The sequence below is a fragment of the Heteronotia binoei genome, chromosome 4 (assembly GCF_032191835.1).
Source record: "Heteronotia binoei isolate CCM8104 ecotype False Entrance Well chromosome 4, APGP_CSIRO_Hbin_v1, whole genome shotgun sequence".
Classification (NCBI taxonomy): Eukaryota; Metazoa; Chordata; class Lepidosauria; order Squamata; family Gekkonidae; genus Heteronotia; species Heteronotia binoei.
The window spans coordinates 131,771,861-131,794,135 of NC_083226.1; the positions used below are offsets into that span (position 1 = coordinate 131,771,861).

Here is a 22,275-nt window from a genome sequence, read left to right on the forward strand (position 1 = left end):
GGTGTGGATCCCCCAGTGGAGTGGTCTCCCGACTCCCTCCGCCGGCTGTTTCTGATAGCCCTGCGCCCCCTCTTTCATTTGATATGTGTCCCGTGCGGGTGCCACCCTCCCGCCGGGAGATGCCGCAAAATGAGCCCCCTTGAGGCTTATGGCGGCAGGGCTCGGGGGAAGCGAGCTAGACTGCTGTTCTTTTGAGGGGTTATAGAGTGTTTCGAGCCCGTCCCTGTGGCATCGGTCCCATCATTGTGGGGCCCAGGGGGCCGGCGCAGCGGCACGCTGAAGCAGCCTGTCGGTCACTTCCAGGTTCCTGTCCTGCATCTTGACCGGTGTTATTAGTGACAGGCTGCTTCGGCGTGCCGCTGCGCCGGCCCCCTTGGTCCCACAACGATGGGACCGATGCCACAGGGACGGGCTCGAAACACTCTATAACCCCCCCCCCCCAGTGTCCCTGGCTGGCCTTCAGACATTATGGTCACCCTAATGCAATTTATAGCTAATTTTCACATTCCTTGACAAGAGATTCTTCTCATTCTGCTTCCTCTTTCTCTCTCTCTCGGCTTGACTTCGCGAACGAAGATTTAAGAAGGGTGCAGTAGTCCACGTCTGCTGCAGGCTCGCTGGTGGCTGACAAGACCAATGCGGGACAGGCAGATCCGGCCACAGTGGCTGCAGGGAAAAGTCTGACCTGGGGTTGGTGCTGTAGCAGTGCGATTCTTCCTCAATCTCCTTTTGTCCTCAAGACCAGCTATGCGTGCATTCTCAAAGCAAGAGACAGCCTGGTGGATGGTGTGCCTCCATGCTTTGCGATCTGAGGCTAGGTCAGACCACTGGTGATGGTTGATGCGACAGGTGCCAAGGGATTTCTTCAAGGAGTCCTTGTACCTCTTCTTTGGTGCCCCTCTATTTCGATGGCCGGTGGAAAGTTCGCCATACAGAGCAATCTTGGGAAGGCGGTGGTTTTCCATCCTAGAAATATGCCCTGCCCAGCGCAGCTGCGTCTTCAACAGCAGTGCTTCGATGCTTGTAACCTCCGCCCTCTTGAGGACTTCAGTGTTGGTCACAAAGTCACTCCAGTGGATGTTGAGGATGGTGCAAAGGCAGCGCTGATGAAAGCGCTCAAGGAGTCGCAGGTGATGACGGTATAAAACCCACAATTCGGAGCCGTAGATGAGGGTTGTCATCACAACCGCTTTGTAAACATTGATCTTTGTGCCTTTTTTCAGATGCTTGTTGCTCCACACTCTTTTGTGCAGTCGGCCAAATGCACGGTTTGCCTTTGCCAGCCTGTTGTCAATCTCCTTGTCGATCTTGGCATCTGAGGAGATGATGCACCCCAGGTAGCTGAACTGCTGGACTGTCTTCAGAACTGATTCACCCACAGTGATGCAGGGAGGGTGATAATCTTCCTGGGGTGCAGGCTGGTGGAGAACTTCTGTCTTCTTCAGACTAACTTCTAGGCCGAATAGCTTGGCAGCCTCTGCAAAGCAGGACGTCATATGCTGCAGAGCTGATACCGAGTGGGAGACGAGTGCAGCATCATCAGCAAATAGTAGCTCTCGGATGAGTTTTTCCATTGTCTTGGAGTGAGCCTTTAGTCGCCTCAGGTTGAACAGGCTGCCATCGGTGCGATAGCGGATGTAGACACCATCGTCATCATCTAGATCTACTGCAGCTCTTTGAAGCATCATGCTAAAGAAGATTGTAAAGAGAGTTGGCGCGAGAACGCAGCCTTGCTTTACACCTGTGCCTATTGGGAAGGGCTCCGAGAGGTCGTTGCAGTGTCTGACTTGGCCTCGCTGGTCTTCATGTAGCTGGATGATCATGCTGAGGAACCTTGGGGGACATCCTAAACGTTCCAAGATTTGCCACAGGCTTCCTCTTTCATAGCTATGATTTTAAGCCCTGTTGGGATACACTTTTAAAAAGGCAACATTTATCTTACTGTAATTGAAGCAGGGCAGAAATAAAAAGATATTAAATAAGGTAAATTGAAAGCCATTAATTAGGCACAAGGGCAAGAAAACAAAAGATCAAAGAGATTTTAAAAGTGCTTGCTAGGTGCCTCTGTGAAATAATCCTTCTAGATTGTGAAAGTAAGGAAAGAGGAAGTTAATCCTTCACCCACCGGCTCGGCCACAACTACCGAAAAGAGGAACTAGAAACTGGCTGGAATAAGCATTGAGCAACGTACCTTGGAAAATGTCTCGGGAACAAGTCAAAGGTGCAAATGTAGTTTTTATGGATATTGCTGCAAGAGTGTTAGCAACATCAATGCCATGTATGGAAAGACCCTCCCTGTCTCCTCCTTGTTCCTTTAGTAATTTGATGCTTGTAATGATGTATGGGATATGGGGTGGTCCTTTCCTGTAATTGTGCGATTGTTTACTGGAAATTTGTCTGTGACTATAAAACTGTAGACCTTCCTGAAATCGGGGCTCCCAGATTCGTTTAGACATGAGTCTGATCTGGGGTCTGTGTACACGTTAAATAAATGGCTGTTTCTTCCTGATTTTGCCTGTGGCCTCGTTTCTGCCTGACCACCAGCAGCTAAGGTTGTTCCTACATAATAAACGAAAAATAATTTGTAGATATGCTTAGTTAAACCGATGATTGTTGGAATTCTGAATACTTATATTGCATGTCTATGCAATGTCTAAAGTTCAGTCACTATAGGGTTAAATATGTTTACCAGTTTGTATTGTTTAGCTGACTCGGGAAGGGATATCTGGCTCACTGTCAATGAGATGAGAGCTGATGAAATGTTAAGCAGAGGGTTGAAAACAACGGTTAAAAAAGAGCAGTTGGCAGTTTTGGATCTGGGGAGAGCTGACTGAGTACCAAGCTTGTTAGTGATAGAGTAAGGATGTAGTCTATAGTGTTATTATTTTCATCCCAGTGTCCCTATCCATTTAGAAATAAATATATATTTTTCAATATGAAAGATCTCTCAATTTCTTTTGTGATCCAGCGGTCCATTGAACTGTTGGGGAAAGTTTAAATAATTTCCCTCACAAAATTTCCCAACAATGATAGATTCAGGAGGGTAGTCATGTTGGTCTGCAACAACTGAACATTCCATGTTTAAATTTGTCTAATTAATAGGCTTTTTGTTGGCTTGGTGCCGTATAAATAAACTGACTGACTGAACTAAGTTTGAATCCAACGGTACCTTTAAAACCACAAAGTTTAATTCTGGGTATAAGCTTTCATGTGCATGCACACTTCTTCAAATACCCAGAATTAAACTTCATTGGTCTTATAGGTACCACTGGACTCAAACTTAGTTCTTAAACTTATGAGCTAGCTAAGGTATGAAAGTATAGCAAATCGAAGAATTCTTGACACTATAGAATCAACCTAATTGAGTGGTTTCATACATGAATAGAACACACAAGTAGATCCCCACATGAATAAACATCTCCATTTACTTCAGCACTGAATTCACACAAACACACACAGACACATACCATGTGCAATCTTGCTTCATTAAATGTACCCTTGTCATGCCACGCCCCCTTCACCGGGTCACCTCCACTGGTGGCTGTCACCTCGCTTGCCTAGGCCCTGTCCTTCCTGGCAGCCTGAGGTCTCAGACTGGGGTGGAGGGCTGGGTTAACTTTACCCTGATGGATCCTCCACCCACTGGAGATTGAGCAGCTCTCCCTTTCTCTGTGCCTAGGGCTCTCTCCAGCCTCCTCTTCATCAACCCACGTGGCCTTTTATCCCTCCTGTCCTACCAAGCCCACCCCCAATTGGTCCCTTGGCTTGGCCCCACCCCCGTTAAGAGCCTGGATGTCCAGGTGGGGCCAGGAGCACCACTGGCTCCCTCCACAGTTCTGCATGACACCGGGGCCTTGCCTTCTTCATTTACGGCAGGCCCTATGGGCCTGCCACAGCTCAGGAATGTTGTCACACCCTACGGCGGGCACACCCTGGGCTCAGTGAGGTCCTCTTCCAGCTGTTGCACCGCTTCTTCCCAGGCATGGGGGTATCCTGGGGATCCTGTTGGATTCCACGCAGAAAAATTTACAAGGAAGAATGAATGACCTAGTGTCTATTATGAATATGAAGGATTGACTATAAGTCCTACATGAACCATGATTTTGGAGTATGATAACTCTGTAGCGGGACCTACTTCTTTTGTGAAATATTTTTGTCTGATATCATTCTAGAAAAAACAAAGACTTTTAAAATTTTGAATATCTTTATTGTTTTATTACACAGTTGTTGTTTTCTCACTCTGTGATTTAGTGTTGCCACTTTGCTTGTTGCCCCAAAGAATGTTCTGCAGCACAAACTACAAACTGCACACCAAAATTCTATTAAGCAAGATATGAAGATGTATTTTCAGAATGCATAAAGCAGATTTCATAGCATCTGAAATATTTTAACAAAAAGATGTCTTAGGGGAAAAAAGGACCTATGGAAAATACGATGGTTATCAGTCCCCTCCACTGCTTCTTGGATTTGAGAATGATTCGCCTTGATCCATACCCAGGGCAGTCTTAGTAATTCCATCGTCCCCCAACCAACAAGAGGTGCTTAACCTGTATATGAGCTTAATTTATTTTAAACTTTGTACCTTTGATACATAATGGGATCTAGGTGATGCACCTTCAAATTCTCACTCTGCCATGAAGCTCACTGGGTAACTTTGGGAAAGTCACTATATTTCAACCTAGCCTACCTCACTGGATTGCTGGGGTTGTATATCACCCTGTGCTTCTTTATGGAAGGGTAGATTTAAAATCTACTAAATAAATAAAATTTATTTTTTGCCAACTCTAATTGCAGTCAGTGAGATACAACAATATGGTGGTAATGTTCCACACATTAGCCTGCATTCAGTAATTTAAACATTAAATTTTCATATAAGGTAAAGTAATACTTGAATTGCTTGAGATGAACAAACTTGATATACTATTCTTTAGGGAGAATGGATGGGAGAGTTCAAGCCCTATGTACAGGAAAAGATTACAAAGCTATGAACTATGGTTATTATACTAAATTTTACTACTCCTCAAACCTCTTCAGACTAAACAGACCTGGTTCTTCATATCTCCACATCTACTTCTTAGGAAGAAGTATACATACTTTTCCTATTGGCTTAATCATGACAATTAAACAGTCTTTTTTCTCTTACAGTCATACAGCAGCAACATCAAAGAAAATGTTAATAATGCAGCCTTGTAATAATTATACTGTTCATATTGCAGATTAAAATCTAGTATAATATGGATCTAGTAATTACATGGTACTACTAAGAGAAACATTTACTGAATATACAAACAATGCAAAAGAAGCACAACTTTTCCATAGCAGAAAAATTTCCAGAAAACTAATATAAAAATACCTGAGAATGTTTTGAAACCCAGTGGCGAAGGACATTCAGAACACGATTGGTGGCTGCTCGGCGTATTATGAACTCTTTATCACATATCCGTTCAGTGTTATTAAACCCTAGCAAGTGAACAGATAATCATAGTTAAGTAAGTGTACTGAAAAAAAAGGAAATTCTCAAGGTATAGCAAGTTCTAGCTTCAGGTGACCCACACAAGCTTTTCAACAATGATACAACAAAGAAACATGGGTTACTGTCTCACAATTTATTCAGAAGATTCACAATTTATTCAGTTTCCTTACCAATTCATTTTTGAATAACCATTCCATTTGATGAGGTCTGCTCCTTCCTACCATCAAAAATAATCTACCCATTCCAGTATTTTATTCTACTCCTTATAATGAGAAGCCATATTAAGCCCCAAACTAAGTAAAGCTTTTATTTATCAGCCAGTCTTTTACAACTTAATTAACTTGTTAACTTGTTCTTTGCTTGATATTATATGTTTGGTATTATCTAAAAGTACAATCCTAAACAGAGTATAAACCCATTTGGGTTTCTAGGCCGTGCCCAGTTGGGCTGTTGCGTTTGCAGAGTGGGAACATGGGGAGGGGGCAACAGCACCATGCATGCCACAATACCATTTCTGGAAAAACCTGGAAGTGATGTCACATCAGTCTAGGTAAAACAATAGAATGCCTGGCAGTTCCTAGAGCAATGTGACTTGGATTTTCCCCAGAAGTGATATCATGTTGTGCCAATGGAAGGTCTCCTGCCATAGAGGGAGACTTAGCAATCCTAAAGCCCACAGAAGTCAATAAGCTTAGAAGGTTTGGGGGAGGAATGTTGCTACCTTACGCAGACTTTGGATGTAGTTTTAGGCTCTGACTGGAAAGGGACCATATTCACCCACCTGTGAATAAGGATTTAGAGTACACATATATCTTGACCACACATGGCAACACAGTTTTAAGTGCAAAAGAGACTTCAGAAGTATATGATTCAGTAGTAAGTTGCATGAATTACTTGTGGAAGCTAAAGGATTTCAGACAGCTGTTGCTGGCCTGGAGAGTTGCTGCTGTTCAGATTAGATAAGGAGTCTGCTGTTGTTAGGACTTTGGGCACTTCTGAAATTTTGGCGCAGCAGTAAGCGTTGCCACAAAATGGCTGCCATAGGCAACAGAACCAATCACAAAATGGCTATTGTAAGTCACAATCACAAAATGTTGGCATGTTTTTACTTCTTAGTTTAATAATTAGGTAAAATAATTGATATAATCCAATGAAACTGGCAAGCAACACTTTCTAGACAAACAGAAGAAAATATTTCTTACTCCCCACCCCCCTTTCCTGAGTCCAGCAGTTCCTTAAAGACCAGCTAGATTTCCAGGGCAGAAGCTTTTGAGAGTCAGAACTCCCTTCATCAGATACAGCTCTGACTCTTGAACTCTTACACCCAGGAAATCTACATTATTATACATATTATTTCAATTTACAAACATGCAAAAATACAAACATATAATACAATTCTCTAAATCATACACAGAACATAAACACGATAGTATAATGTAGATCATACATAAAGCATAAATTACAATAATCAAAATCATACAGTTGTCATTTATATGGAGCTTACTTATATTTACTCTTAATATTTTACTGCCATGTCTTTATTCTGTCCTTCCCATCCATATCTGATATTTTATTGCAAATATACAAAATTTTTAGTTTAAATTTATTATTTTCAGTTATATCATTGAAAAATAGTTTTTTCTTGAAATTCTGAAATCAGTTCTATACATGAGATGTTAATTTTGCCATTATTGCATATTCAGATCTGGACATTTTTTCGTCTTCCATTTTGCTTCAAAAATTATTCTGTTAGCAGTCAGCTCTCCCCTAGAGTTGGGTAGCTGGCACGCAAAGAGAAAAAAGACTATCCAAAATCACTCCATATAGCTATTAAATCTCTCACACTGCCTGGCTTAGAAATGACCCCACAAGGAATGCCAAGCAGAACACCAACCTGAGAAAACAATCTGGGAGTGAACCAAATGGTTGCTTTGCAAAACCATTACCTCCATTCTAAACCTAAAATACCTACTTTACAACACTGGTAGATCCAAATAGACAGCTGTGTTGGTCTGAAGTAGTAGAACAAAACAGGAGTCAATTGCACCTTTAAGACCAACAGTTTTATTCAGAACGTACGCTTTCGTGTGCAAACTGTTGGTCTTAAAGGTGCAATTGACTCCTATTTTGTTTCACAACACTGGATTTCTCAGGAAAACCACCCTATTTTGTCTAAAGTTCTTTCATCCTCAATAATCTTTGACACACCAAAGCTCCTGGAAGTGTTGTCATCCTGTACTTCAAGGTGCCATCATCACACATCAACAGCCATATCCAAGCTCCAGGAGGGCTACTGAAGTCTGCTAACATGCTTTGATCTCCCTCCAAGAGAACTATTACCCATTCCCCAGAGAGTACTACGTTCAGGTTCACAAAACCTGTTGGTAGTCCCCGGGCCAAAGGAGGCCCGCCTAAAATCCACCAGGGATCGGGCCTACTCAATAACGGCACCTTATTGGTGGAACCAGCTGCCGGAAGAGGTGCGGGCCCTGCGGGATCTAGGGCAATTCCGCAGGGCCTGTAAGACAGTCCTCTTCCGGCAGGCCTATGATATTAACTGACAATGTAAAATATCCTGGATGAAAAAATGTATCTATAGGCCGCCGGTTTTTACTCTATTTTGTTTTACTAAATTATGGTTTAATGGTATTTTAATTGTTTAAACTGAAATTGTTTTAATTATTGTGTTGTAAGCCGCCCTGAGACACCTAGGTGAGAAGGGCGGGGTATAAATCTTAATATAAATAAATAAATAAATAAATAAATAAATTTGTCCAAGTCTTTGGGAACCTTCCTGCTATTGTTTTAGGGGGCAAAGCTTTAGGGCTATATATTGCCCTAAAGTATATTTTCCCTCATAAATGCATGAACCCAGCTTCAGCATGTGCACTATCTTTCTGATATCCACTTCAAATTGGATGAAGCATTAGTCACTTCTCTCCTCCATGGACCTGAAACTACAAGATTAATAAAAATCACCTATCCTGAATAGCTATTTCCCCTGCTACTTCCTTTTATTTTCCAAGTTAGGTCTTGTATGCTTGTTCTATAGTGCGCTATTAAGTCTGTGTGTATTTCTGTATATTATTTCTCAATAAAAACACTATCAGTTGAACATCAGCAGCCTGGTTTATTTGAGAGTACTCTGGGAAGGATTCTGGTATAAAAAAATGAGGATCCCAAGTTATCCACCTCTTGCTTATTTCCCCAATAAATTAATTATTGACCATTTTGGGTAACAACTCTAGCTGCCATCGCCATATATTTAAATAATTCACTGTGTGTTTTAGTAATATTGCTTGGTAGAATATTCAGTAACAGCTTTAGGGTTAATCACAGTTTTACATTTTAATATCTTTTGCTTTCCTTCATGTATCTCTGTCCAATATTTGTTTGCTTTCTTGCATGTACACCATATGTGACAGAATGTTACATCTGTATTCTGACATTTCCAACACTTTCAATTATAATCTTTGTTTTTAGCTATATCTTTGGGATTAATATGTCATATAAACACATTTTATGCCTGTTCTCCTTTAATATTTGACATTCTGTAAATTTAATTTATTTAGTCCATAGTTTTTCCAACTGACTCATAAGTATGTTTTCTCCAAAATTTTGCATCAGTTTTATGATACAGTTTAAATTGCTCTGTTTCCCTATGATATTGCAATAATATTTTGTATTTTTTTTCTAATATGTGCTTTAGCTCTCCAGTTAGGGTGGCCAGATCGTCCCGGTCACCCGGGAAAGTCCCGATTCTGGCCCCCAATTCCCGCCTCCCGGGCTGGCTATACCGGGACCATTAGAGATCCCGGTTTAGCCAGCGGGGGGCCGCGCGTGCGGTCGGGGAAGGCGGCGAGTGAGGGACCGAGCGTCCCTGTGCGTGCGCACGGCGGTGTGACGGGCTCTGCGCATGCGCGGGGCCAGGAGAGTGGGCGGCGTAGGGCCCGCCACACCACCGTGCGCACGCGCAGGGACGGTTGGTCCCTCACTCGCCGCCTTCCCCGACCGCGCGCGCGGCCCGCCGGCTCCTCTCGCTGGCGTAGGGCCCCGGCAGCGGCAGAGGGGGAGGCGGCGGAGGCCGGAGCGGGAGGCGGGCCGGCGGCGCCTGCGGCGTGGCGGGAGGCCCCGGGTCGGTGGGCTCGGCCGCCTCCTCCTCAGCCGCCGCCAGCCCCGCCAGCAGCGCCGCCACCAGCACCAGCCGCCGCTGCGTCTCCTGGCCAGCCAGCCCGCCCGGAGGGGAGGCCACCCGCACCCTGCGAGAAGGTAAGCCCCCCCCCGAGCAGGCAGGCAGGGAGGGAGGGGGCCGAAAGCGGGGGAGCGGCTGGCGGGAGGGGGCGGCCGGCCTTCCTTCCTTCCTTTCTTCCTTCCTCCCTCCTTCCTTCCCTCCTTCCCTCCCTCCTTCCTTTCTTCCTGCCCTCCTTCCTTCCTTCCCTCCTTCCCTCCCTCCTTCCTTCCTCCTTCCTTCCCTCCCTCCTTCCTTTCTCCCTTCCTCCCTCCTTCCTCCCTCCCTCCTTCCTTCCTTCCTCCCTTCCCTCCTTCCCTCCCTCCTCCTTCCTTCCTTCCTTCCTTCCTTCCATCCGTGGCTCTCAAATATCCGATGTTGCGGCTCTCAAACATCTGACCTTTATTCTGTGTTGCTCTTTTGTTTGTGGATCCCCCAGTGGGGTGGGCTCCCGACTCCCTCCGCCGGCTGTTTCTGATAGCCCTGCGCCCCTCTTTCATTTGATATGTGTCCCGTGCGGGTGCCACCCTCCCGCCGGGAGATGCCGCAAAATGAGCCCCCTTGAGGCTTATGGCGGCAGGGCTCGGGGGAAGCGAGCTAGACTGCTGTTCTTTTGAGGGGTTATAGAGTGTTTCGAGCCCGTCCCTGTGGCATTGGTCCCATCGTTGTGGGACCCAGGGGGCCGGCGCAGCGGCACGCCGAAGCAGCCTGTCACTAATAACACAGGTCGAGATGCAGGACAGGAACCCGGAAGTGACCGACAGGCTGCTTCAGTGGGCCGCTGCACCGGCCCCCTGGGTCCCACAACGATGGGACCGATGCCACAGGGACGGGCTCGAAACACTCTATAACCCCTCAAAAGAACAGCAGTCTAGCTCGCTTCCCCCGAGCCCTGCCGCCATAAGCCTCAAGGGGGCTCATTTTGCGGCATCTCCCAGCGGGAGGGTGGCACCTGCACGGGACACATATCAAATGAAAGAGGGGGCGCAGGGCTATCAGAAACAGCTGGCGGAGGGAAATGATATCATTTGGGGGAAATGATGTCACAGGAAGTGATGTCACTTCCTGCTTCTGGCAGGTGGCGTGGGGAAAATGATGTCACAGGAAGTGATGTCACTTCCTGTTTCCGGCGGTGGCATGCCGTCACCGGAAGTGACGTCACCGGACATCATTCCCCCCTCAAGGTGTCCCTGGCTGGCCTCCAGCTATTATGGCCACCCTATCTCCAGTAATTAATTATTTAAAAGTAATTAAAGAGCAAAACTACTAAAATGCTACACCCTTAATACCAACTGCAAATTCAAGCCAGTAGATAAGAATGGAATGGTCAACTGTATCCACTAAGAGCTCCAACAGTGTCAGCAGAGAAGATTGTCTTCTGCCCAACTTCAAATGAAGAAGTTGCAACCAGTGCAACTAAAGCTATCTCAGTACCAAACCCAGGCCTGAAGCCAGACTGAAATAGATCAAGGGCAGATGTGTCGTTCAGGAAACCATGGAGCTTCTCTGCCACCACATGTTCAATCACCTTCCTTTGAAAATGTAAATTAAAGGTCTAGGGAGAACCCTCTCAATCAGGGAGGAGCTGATGATTTTCACTAAAGGCTCCAATATCTTTTCCTAGAAAGATTTTAAAAGCCAGAATGGGCACTGATGCAAAACGCAAATGGTGGCCCTCACACTTTAAAGGATCCTGTCAGCATCCACTAACAAGATCTATCTGAAACTATCCATAACAAATTACAAACGGGCACTTCCAAAACCTCAGGTACCGAATCTGCCCTCAATTTTTATTGCTCACAGAGTCAGGCAATAGAAGTTACAATCGGACACATGTTTATATAAACTGTCCTCTTCCCTCTCACACCAGATTAAGATGTTACGTTCCTCAATTAAAATTTCCTTCTGAACACTGGTGCAGTTCCTCAAAATTGATTTATCAGGGGATGAGACACTTTTACAGAAGCTCTGTTCTACTCATGATTCTCTAGGTCCATTTCATTATTAATTATTTTATCAATAATTATCCATTTTAAAACAAGATTCCTGCTTAACATTTGCTGCATGGTGAGAGGATTGCCTAAGTTTGAAGGACAGCATATACCCAGTCCATTGACAGAATTGCTAAGCAACAGTTCTGTTAAATTCAAAACAGCTCTTGATTTAGGAACAAAAATAGAAGCCTATTCAAATTCAGTGCAGAGTTTATGAATATTGAAAGGAGGGGAAAAGAATAATGTTCATAGGTGTAAAAATTCATACACTGATTGAAATCAATTAATTTATTGCCTATTATTAGCACTTCAGACAGTCAAGAAAAGATAATCTGGGTAAAATATAAAAAATATATAAATGCCATACAAAAAGGTAATATGTGATAAATATGTAAATGTCAGATGAAAAGCCATTAGAGAGGTAATCCAAGACTATAATGCACAGTAGGTGGAAGCACTTCATTCTTACAAAAAACGCAAATTACATAGATTCTAAATTGGAGATGAGTTCTACATCTTTGATAGCTGTAAAAGAGGATGAATTTCACCATGCAGCTTTGGCCAAAATGCTGCAAGTTAGGACAACATGCACCTGAGAAGTGTCCATACAGCACAACGGTTGAAGGAATAAAAGCCCTAACAAACATTGAATCTGGAAAGCCTACCACTATACTAACTGCTGATGGACAGTGAGACTCACAACAGGTTATTTCTATAAGCAGGTGTGCAAACCAAGGATTATTTGTCAGAGCTGGTTTCTGCAAACTGGCACAGCTCTCCCATATCTTCTACACTCCCAGCAACGGCAACAAGATCTGAGGACTGGGACCTGTATAAAAAAGTCAATGTGGTGCAGTGGTCATATAGTTCACAGAGCGCCAGACTAGGATCTGAGAGGCTCAGGTTCTAGTCTCCAGACTGGCACAGAGGTGTTCTGAGTGACCTTGGGTCAGTCACATGTTCTTGACCTAGCCTACTCACAAGGTTGTTCTGAGGAAAACTGGAAAACAGGAGAATAACCTGAACCACTTTGGATCCCCATGGTGAGAATGGAGGGTTATAAATGAAGAAAAATAAACAAATAAAATACAAAGCTGGGAAACTCCTTTTGATAATGACAGGCAGTTCTATTAATCACATTTTTATCCTAAAAGGAGCTGTGGTTCTTCCCTGACTCATCTAACCACTGTACGAAACTATCAACATAAACTGCTGCCTGACCTCAGCATTTCCTTGGCCACAAGGAAGAAGCACAGATGCAACTGTTCCTGCCCTCCTCCCCAAGAGCTGCCTAAATTCACAGAATCAGCATTGCTGTCAGATGACCATCTAGCCTCCAAGGAAGGAGAGCCCACCACCTCCTGAGGAAGTCTGTTCCACTGATGAACTGCTGTCAGGAAGTTCTTCTTAATATTTAGCTTAAAACTTTTGATTTAATTTCAGCCTGTTGGTTCTGGTTCTATCTCATGATGAGAAAGAAGAGAAAAATAGATTAGAGCAGAAGTAGTTCTGGGCCTCTGCCTCTAGATGCCTTTTGTAAATACTGGACCTATGTATAATATTGGAGATAAGAATGGTCTGGGAGCTCACCACCTCTTATGTAGTCCCATAACAGAGCCTCTTTTTTACCTTGATAACAAATCCCTTTTGTCCCACTTAGATATGTATGTCAGAAGGAAGCTGAGCCCAGAAGGAAGCAGGCCAACAACAGGGGAAGCACAACCCATGTGGTTCACAAGCTGGAGTAGCCTCCATCCCTTTGAGTGCCACCTCCCCTGCCCCGGGCTCCTGGGGTGGGCCCGGTTGCTGTGCTACTGCCACAGCTCATGGCTGCAGCCCAGCTGCCACTGCATGGCTTGCCATGGTCATCTCCTCCACTGACTGATGCAGCTGGCCACTTCTTCTCCACTGCCAACTCCCTCTACCACCAGCTTCCTGGATGAGTTCCTGATAGATCCAGGGGCATTCTCAGGAGCAGGGAGAGGGTGGGTCAGTGCCCGGGCTCTCCTGGATTGCCAGGCAATGGACGGGGGTTTCACCTTCTGAAGAGGCACCCAACCCCAGTCAGGCTGCTCCCTGCTTCCCAGCTTTCTTGTGTAGTCCCTTTAAATTTTAAAAGGACTGCACAAGATGGCCCCCAACTGCTGAGCACCTGGCAGAGCTCCCACCATTCAGCTGTTTTTGCGGCTTTTTGAAAGCCCAATTGTGGTCCCTTTAAACAAAGTTTGCTGGCAAACCACGAACCAAACCAGTTCATCAGCAAGCAAACTGGTTTGGTTTGTGATCTGACTACAAACTATGACTCTAACCACATTTTTCCAGTTCATGCCCATTCCTAAATAGCAATGATGCTAACTTCAGAGGTTGCTCCTGCTCTTCCAGCAAAATTCAGGAGCTAACATTCTTCAATTTTAAACAGAAGCAAAAAAAAAAAAAGGTGGCAGCAGAAAGACTGTAAAACAGCAGTACAGTGAAACATAAAATCAATCATATTTATTTGCTGTACTTACAGTCCAGTTTACTTTCTGAGACTCGCTATAATAGATTTAAAGCGTATCAAAGCATGAAAAAAAAATCTGAAGACAAGGATATAACTTTTTGTGTGTAATGTCAAAATGCCAACACAGAAGGAACCAAGTGAACTTCACAGGGAATTTACAATACTGTGGTTAACAATAGGGGGGAGGGGGGGCTCCCGCTTGGGTATCCTGACCCCCCCCCGGGAAGTGTATGCACAATACATAGCCTCTCCTTTCCCGGTGTAGTGAACGCCGCGTGGTCACTGTCTGGCTATGCCTGGCAGATGGTCACTCCAATGGCCTCTCCTGCATTACTGCATCCGTGGCAACACCTTCCCGCTGGTCCCCCCCGTTTCTCACAGAGTTTGCCACGTCATGGTGCGACCGAATGTCCGGCGGTATAACCGGATGGGCAGGCTGGGCTCACCAACCTCGCCAGCCAAGAGAAGGAAAACTCTAAACCCGGGCAGACAGAGCTCGTTAATGTAACACCTACCACCTGGAGGACTCGCTGCCGGCGTCCCGGCTTACTGGGCCATGGCAGATGACCCCAAGGTGAAAGGGTGGAGCCAGTACCGCGCACACTGTGCTTCACCTAAAAATTCCTCTGCGCAGGCCTGAAGGGCATATCCACATCCACAACCCACAACACACCAAGTCCTGCAGCGATGGGCAAGGGGCGAAACGGCAGGTGGAAGATGCCAATGGAAGCCGCAGTCCCGATCCTGCATGTAGGCGGTTCAGGGTATTGGTCGCCTGATGCTGACCCGGAGACGAAAGCATTTTTTGGCAGCACCCTGAACGACCAAGCAGCCTTATCTACGGACAGCACTGCTTGCTCCACACGGAGAGGGGCCTAGAAAAGGTGGCCTAAACAAAGCTCGTCTCCCCCACCCCAGTTGGCTAGCCACGGTCAACGGGCATCCTTACTTGCGGTCAAAAAATAACAACAAAGAAAAGGCATGCACCTGCCTCACAAAGTGTGCAAAGACTAAAGCTTGCGTGTTGGAACATCAGAACCATGCTTGACACAGTAGACAGTGGTCGCCCTGAACGACGCTCTGCTCTAGTTGCCCACGAACTTCTCAGGTTGAATATTGACACAGCAGCTCTCAGTGAGGTCCGTTTCCCTGAGGAAGGTAGTCTTCAAGAACATGGTGCTGGCTATACCTTCTACTGGTCGGGTAAGTCAAAGGCTGAGAGCCGCCTTTCTGGCGTTGGCTTCATGGTCAGGAACTCCATTGCCTCCAAACTTGAAAACCTGCCAACAGGTCACTCAGATCGCATCATGTCCATGCGCCTCCCACTTCAAAACAAGCAGCATGCAACACTCTTCAGTGTGTATGCCCCAACCCTTCAAGCAGATCCTGCAGAAAAGAACAAGTGCAATGCTGATCTACGCAACCTCGTACGGAAGACCCCTACAGAGGACAAGGTGATCATCCTTGGCGACTTCAATGCCAGAGTAGGTAAAGACTCGGAAGCCTGGAAAGGAGTACTTGGCAAACACGGCATTGGCAACTGCAACGATAACGGGCACCTCCTGCTAGAATTCTGCACGGAGCACCAGCTCACCATCACCAACACTATCTTTCAGCAGAAGAACAGCCTGAAGACAACCTGGATGCACCCATGGTCCAAGCACTGGCACCTTATCGACTACATTCTGGTGCGCCAGAGAGACCTTCGAGATGTCTTACACACCCGAGTAATGCCCAGTGCGGAATGTCAAACGGATCATCGTCTTGTACGCTGCAATCTCCGTCTTCTCTTTAAACCCACACCCAGGAGAGGAGGTATCCCTCGGAGGAAGCTTCAGGTTGGCAGCCTTCAGTCAGCCGAAGTTAAAGCTGCCTTCCAGGCAAAACTCCAGTCCAGAATTGAGGACCCCAGTTGCCCCACAGACCCTTCTCCAGAAGCACTCTGGGAACACCTAAAAACTACCATCCTGTTGATCTCTGAAGAAGTCCTCGGGTTCTCCACAAGGAAGAACAAGGACTGGTTTGACGAGAACAATCAAGAGATCCAAGAATTACTAGCAAAAAAGAGATCTGCCTACCAAGCACATCTTGCTCAGCCCTCCTGTCCCGGGAAAAAAGCAATCTTTCGCGCTGCATGTAGCAACCTCCAGCGCAAGCTTCGAGACATTCAGAACGAGTGGTGGACCAAGCTTGCAGAGAGAACCCAACTGTGTGCAGACACGGGTGATTTAAGAGGGTTCTACGAAGCCCTGAAGGCAGTATATGGCCCATAATATCAGGCTCAGAGTCCCTTGCGTAGTGCAGACGGCCAAGTGCTCCTCACAGACAAGGCATCCATACTGAACCGGTGGTCGAAGTATTTTCAGGTTCTCTTCAGTGCCAACCACGTAGTTCAAGATTCAGCAATCCACCTCACCCCACTTCAACCAGTGAAAACAGAGTTGGATGAGATCCCCACCCTAGAAGAGACTGTTAAAGCCATCAAGCAACTGAAAAGTGGCAAGGCAGCGGGAGTTGATGGAATCTCACCAGAGATCTGGAAGTATGGGGCACAGTACTACATAGCACACTTCACAAAGTACTTGTCACCTGCTGGGAACAAGGCAAACTACCACAGGACTTTTGCGATGCAATCATCATCACTCTACACAAGAACAAAGGGGGAAAGTCAGACTGCTCCAACTACCGGGGAATAACCCTGCTCTCCATCGCAGGCAAAATCCTTGCCAGAATACTCCTGAACAGACTAGTGCCCACCATTGCAGAAGAACTCCTCCCAGAGAGCCAGTGCGGCTTCAGAGCTAACAGGAGCACCACCGACATGGTATTTGTTCTCAGGCAACTCCAAGAGAAATGCAGGGAACAGAACAAGGGTCTATATGTGACTTTTGTCGACCTTACCAAAGCTTTCGATACCATTAGCAGGAAAGGCCTGTGGCAAATCTTGGAACGTTTAGGATGTCCCCCAAGGTTCCTCAGCATGATCATCCAGATACATGAAGACCAGCGAGGCCAAGTCAGACACTGCAACGACCTCTCGGAGCCCTTCCCAATAGGCACAGGTGTAAAGCAAGGCTGCGTTCTCGCGCCAACTCTCTTTACGATCTTCTTTAGCATGATGCTTCAAAGAGCCGCAGTAGATCTAGATGATGACGATGGTGTCTACATCCGCTATCGCACCGATGGCAGCCTGTTCAACCTGAGGCGACTAAAGGCTCACTCCAAGACAATGGAAAAACTTATCCGAGAGCTACTGTTTGCTGATGATGCTGCACTCGTCTCCCACTCGGTATCAGCTCTGCAGCATATGACATCCTGCTTTGCAGAGGCTGCCAAGCTATTCGGCCTAGAAGTTAGTCTGAAGAAGACAGAAGTCCTCCACCAGCTTGCACCCCAGGAAGATTATCACCCTCCCTGCATCGCTGTGGGTGAATCAGTTCTGAAGACAGTCCAACAGTTCAGCTACCTGGGGTGCATTATCTTCTCAGACGCCAAGATCGACAAGGAGATTGACAACAGGCTGGCAAAGGCAAACCGTGCATTTGGCCGACTGCACAAAAGAGTGTGGAGCAACAAGCATCTGAAAAAAGGCACAAAGATCAATGTTTACAAAGTGGTTGTGATGACAACCCTCATCTACGGCTCCGAATTGTGGGTTTTATACCGTCATCACCTGCGACTCCTTGAGCGCTTTCATCAGCGCTGCCTTCGCACCATCCTCAACATCCACTGGAGTGACTTTGTGACCAACACTGAAGTCCTCAAGAGGGCGGAGGTTACAAGCATTGAGGCACTGCTGTTGAAGATGCAGCTGCGCTGGGCAGGGCATATTTCTAGGATGGAAAACCGTCGCCTTCCCAAGATTGCTCTGTATGGCGAACTTTCCACCGGCCATCGAAATAGAGGGGCACCAAAGAAGAGGTACAAGGACTCCTTGAAGAAATCCCTTGGCACCTGTTCGCATCAACCATCACCAGTGGTCTGACCTAGCCTCAGATCACAAAGCATGGAGGCACACCATCCACCAGGCTGTCTCTTCCTTTGAGAATGCACGCATAGCTGGTCTTGAGGACAAAAGGAGATTGAGGAAGAATCGCACTGCTACAGCACCAACCCCAGGTCAGACTTTTCCCTGCAGCCACTGTGGCCGGATCTGCCTGTCCCGCATTGGTCTTGTCAGCTACCAGCGACCCTGCAGCAGACGTGGACTACTGCACCCTTCTTAAATCTTCGTTCGCGAAGTCAAGCCGAGAGAGAGAGGGTTAACAATAGGGATCCATAATTTTAGTGTGTAGTGTGTATGCTTTCATATCATCCAAAAAAAACCTCAAAGCTGATGTGCAATGTAAAATGGATATACCTTGTTTCAGGAGTGGAATTCTAGCAGGAGCTCCTTTGCATGTTAGGCCACACATCCCTGATGTAGCCAATCCTCCAAGAGCTTACAAAAAAGAGCCTTGTAAGCTCCAGGAGGATTGGCTACATCAGGGGTATGTAGCCTAATATGCAAAGGAGCTCCTGCTAGAATTCCATCCCTGCTTTGTTTCCTCTTTGGAATCGTTGCATATGCTGATATGACCTCAAAATATACAAAGGCAAAAAAATGCAATAAATGTCTAAGTATTAAAGCATCTCATTCGTTGAATGTATTGTAAAACATTCTGTTTTCTGTAGCATCATCTCACATTCTCAGAAAGTTAACATTTTGGATTCACTTGGCAACACATTAAATTAAAGTGCCTATCAAGAAACTTTTCAGTGTACCCACAAGATTCTATTCCAAGAATACTTTGTTGTTTTTTTGTGCAAACAATGTCATGCAGTTGCTGCAATTACAGTGCTCATACAAAAAAAAAAAAGCAAAACAATATATTATGACACCAGGTATCTGGGTAATTATATTAATTATATTAATTATTTCTAAGCCATTGCTGGTCATGAAAAAAACTGAACGACACACAGAAAATAATATATGAAATTTTATTTTGCTAATTATAGATATTTCATTATTTTGCCTCACGTAATTGGACCTATGTTTCATTATATGAATGGAAAGGCTTAAATAGATTTGTGGAGCACCAAGTAAATTATGAATTGTCGCAATGGAATAAATTAAAGTTTGTAAACTACAGTATAACAGCTCAAGCATGAAACTATGTGGTTGGATGCAGCAATCAGGTTTCTGGTGCCCTGCCTAGACCCCTGGATTCCCCACCTGGAAAGGCGAGACCACGGAAGGCGAGAGTGGCAAGGTGGCACATGAACTCCAAGGAGCCTGCCTTTCATTGCATTGGGTCAATTCAGATTTAAAAATTGGAATGAATTTTTTTTAAAGGATGGGACAGAGATGGAGATTTTCACTTCAGACCAATTAATAGACTACGATGATGAGTTTTGTTAGTTTTTCTCAGCTAAGCCTGTCAACCTCTGTTGATTGGCAATATTTATTGCTGTTATAATTTACAAGATGCATATCTTTAACATATGTTTTGGGCCTGTCCAGTTATTTGGTTGTTTCTAAAGGAAGAAATTAAAAAGCTCCACGGCGCAGAGAGGTAAAGCTGCAGTGCTGCAGTACTGCAGTCCTAAGCTCCGCTCACGACCTGAGTTTGTTCCTGGTGGAAGCTGGGTTCAGGTAGCCAGCTCAAGGTTGACTCAGCCTTCCATCCTTCCGAGGTCAGTAAAATGAGTACCCAGCTTGCTGGGGGGGAAGTGTAGATGACTGGGGAAGGCAACGGCAAACCACCCAGTAAAAAATCTGTCATGAAAACGTGAAAGCAACATCACCCCAGAGTCAGAAACGACTGGTGCTTGCACAGGGGACTAGCTTTAACTTTTTTTTTTTTTAAGAAAGAAATTATTCATGTCAATTTGGTGTTTGAATATTCATTGATCTTTGAGGATGCATATGTAATTTTAAATGATTTTGCCTGTTTATGTTTATTAGATTTATATCCCGCCCTCCCCACCAGAGCAGGCTCAGGGTGGCTCACAACCAGTAAAATCAGAACAGTATAAATTAAAATAAACAATTAAAAAAAGTTAAAACAATCTGGTGCTAATATCAATTGACAATATTACATTTCAGATGGTGTTCAGTATATAAGATGTCATTCTCTACTCCCATATCAGTCATTCCAACCTAAAGGTCAGCCAGAATAGTGTCGTTTTACAGGCCTTATGGAACTGGGCGAGGTCCCACAAGGCCCTAACTTCTTCTGGCAACTGATTCCACCAGTAGGGGGCAGCAATTGAGAAGGCTCTCTCTCTTGTAGACTTTAATCTTGCCTCCCTCGGCCCAGGAATCACTAATAGATTTTGCGTCCCAGATCTAAGTACCCTCTGGGGAACGTGTGGGGAAAGATGGTCCCTAAGGTAAACAGGTCCTCGGCCATATAGGACTTTAAAGGTAATAACCAGCACCTTGTAGCGAATCCAGTATACTATTGGCAGTCAGTGCAGCCCTGGCTATATGTGCTCTCATTTGGGGAGTCCCAATAGCAGCCTAGCCGCCGCATTCTGCACTAGCTACAGTTTCCGGGTTCGAGACGGGGCAGCCCCATAAAAAGAGCATTACAGTAGTCCAGTCTCAAGGTGACCGTTGCATGGGTCACAGTTGCTAGGTTGCAGTGCTCGAGGAAAGGAACCAGTCTCCTGTCTCCTGGAGCCTAACTGATGGTTAATGAAAATGGACCTTTCAGGCCCTTACTATTGCTAAAGGACTGATACTACAATACTGGAGAGATAAATGCCCACCTCCAGTAATCCAATGAATTAAGAGCTTTACAACCTTATTAACATTTGAATATATGGCATAAAGATAACAACTGCAAATGGACATATTTTTAGATATTTGGAAACCTTTTATTATATGTAGAATTGCTATCGTTATATTTTGGTACTTTTTAAATTAATGTTCAGGGGTTGCAATTAAAATATTATACTACTGTGATAATTTAAAAAAATGCTTAAAATAGGCTTTGGAGTTATTTCTTTGCTACATTATTTATCTGCTAACATACAAAGAGGGAGCAATGATCTGATTTCTCTTGCACTAAAAAGTTAGCTCACCTGGTGGACTTCCATGGCCAGCTGCAGCAGTAGCAATGGCAAAAGCAGAAGCAGGGGAAACAGAACAATGACTGTTTTCAGTGGTCTGTACTGCAAAGAAAAAAAAATAACATGAACAGTTTGCTTGAGTGTCCCTCTTCATGCATGTAAAATAAAGAAAACAAACTAAAACTATGCCAGTAGTCTCTCACTGAAAAAAAGCAGAACATGTGAAGAAAGGAGAAATGATCTGATTTTTACTTTTAATCACAACAATATTCTTCAGGAGAAGTCTGTTATCCTTTCCAAGAGCAGAAAGAACATCAATGCGTTTTCAGGATCACCTTCCCTGAAGATGGCAGTACAACAATCATGTGGGAAAGCAGCATATGTAAAATGTTTTTATGTTCACATTAGGCTTGCCAATCTCCAGGTCCCAGCCGGAGTTCCTCCGCTTTCCCATGCTCCTTCCCGCCCCCTGTCAGCTGGCCGGCGGGGGGAAGCCCCTCCCTCAGAGGACCATGTGCCTTTCCACCTCCGGAGGCTTCAGTCTCCGATTGAAAGGCTTCCTCTTGGGATGGTGTGTCTGTGTTACTTGGAAGAAGTTGGCAGCAACTCGTGAGTAGAGAGGCCACTCCCTTACTTCAGAGTCACCAGAAACGGGGGGGGGGGGAACGTCTGCTGAGCACTTCATTATTCCCTATGTGGAGATCGATTCTCATAGGGTATAATGGGGAATTGATCTGGAGGTTTCGGGGGCTCTGGGGGAGCTGTTTTTTGAGGTAGAGGCACCGAATTTTCAGTATAGTATCTAGTGCCTCTCCCCAAAGTACCCCCCAAGTTTCAAAACAATTGGACCAGGGGGTCCAATTCTGTGAGCCCCAAAAGAAGGTGCCCCATCCTTCATTATTTCCTATGGAAGGAAGACATTTAAAAAGGTGTGCTGTCCCTTTAAATGTGATGACCAGAACTCCCTTGGAGTTCAATTATGCTTGTCACACCCTTGTTCCTGGCTCTGCCCCTAATGTCT

At 45.3% G+C, this 22,275-nt stretch overlaps 1 protein-coding gene across 4 annotated transcripts in view; it reads right to left on the reverse strand.

Annotated features, from left to right (window-relative positions):
• Positions 1-22,275, reverse strand: part of RASGRF2 (Ras protein specific guanine nucleotide releasing factor 2) — a 183,478-nt gene that overhangs the window by 48,011 nt on the left and 113,192 nt on the right. For 3 of the 4 annotated variants that reach the window (XM_060235762.1, XM_060235761.1, XM_060235764.1), the window contains 2 exons: positions 21,267-21,356; positions 5,354-5,460 (listed from right to left, as the gene is read on the reverse strand). In XM_060235762.1, coding sequence (XP_060091745.1) covers positions 5,354-5,460; positions 21,267-21,356 — 197 coding nt within the window. The remainder of the gene's footprint in view (positions 1-5,353; positions 5,461-21,266; positions 21,357-22,275) is intronic. The other variant, XM_060235763.1, reaches the window with a different exon arrangement.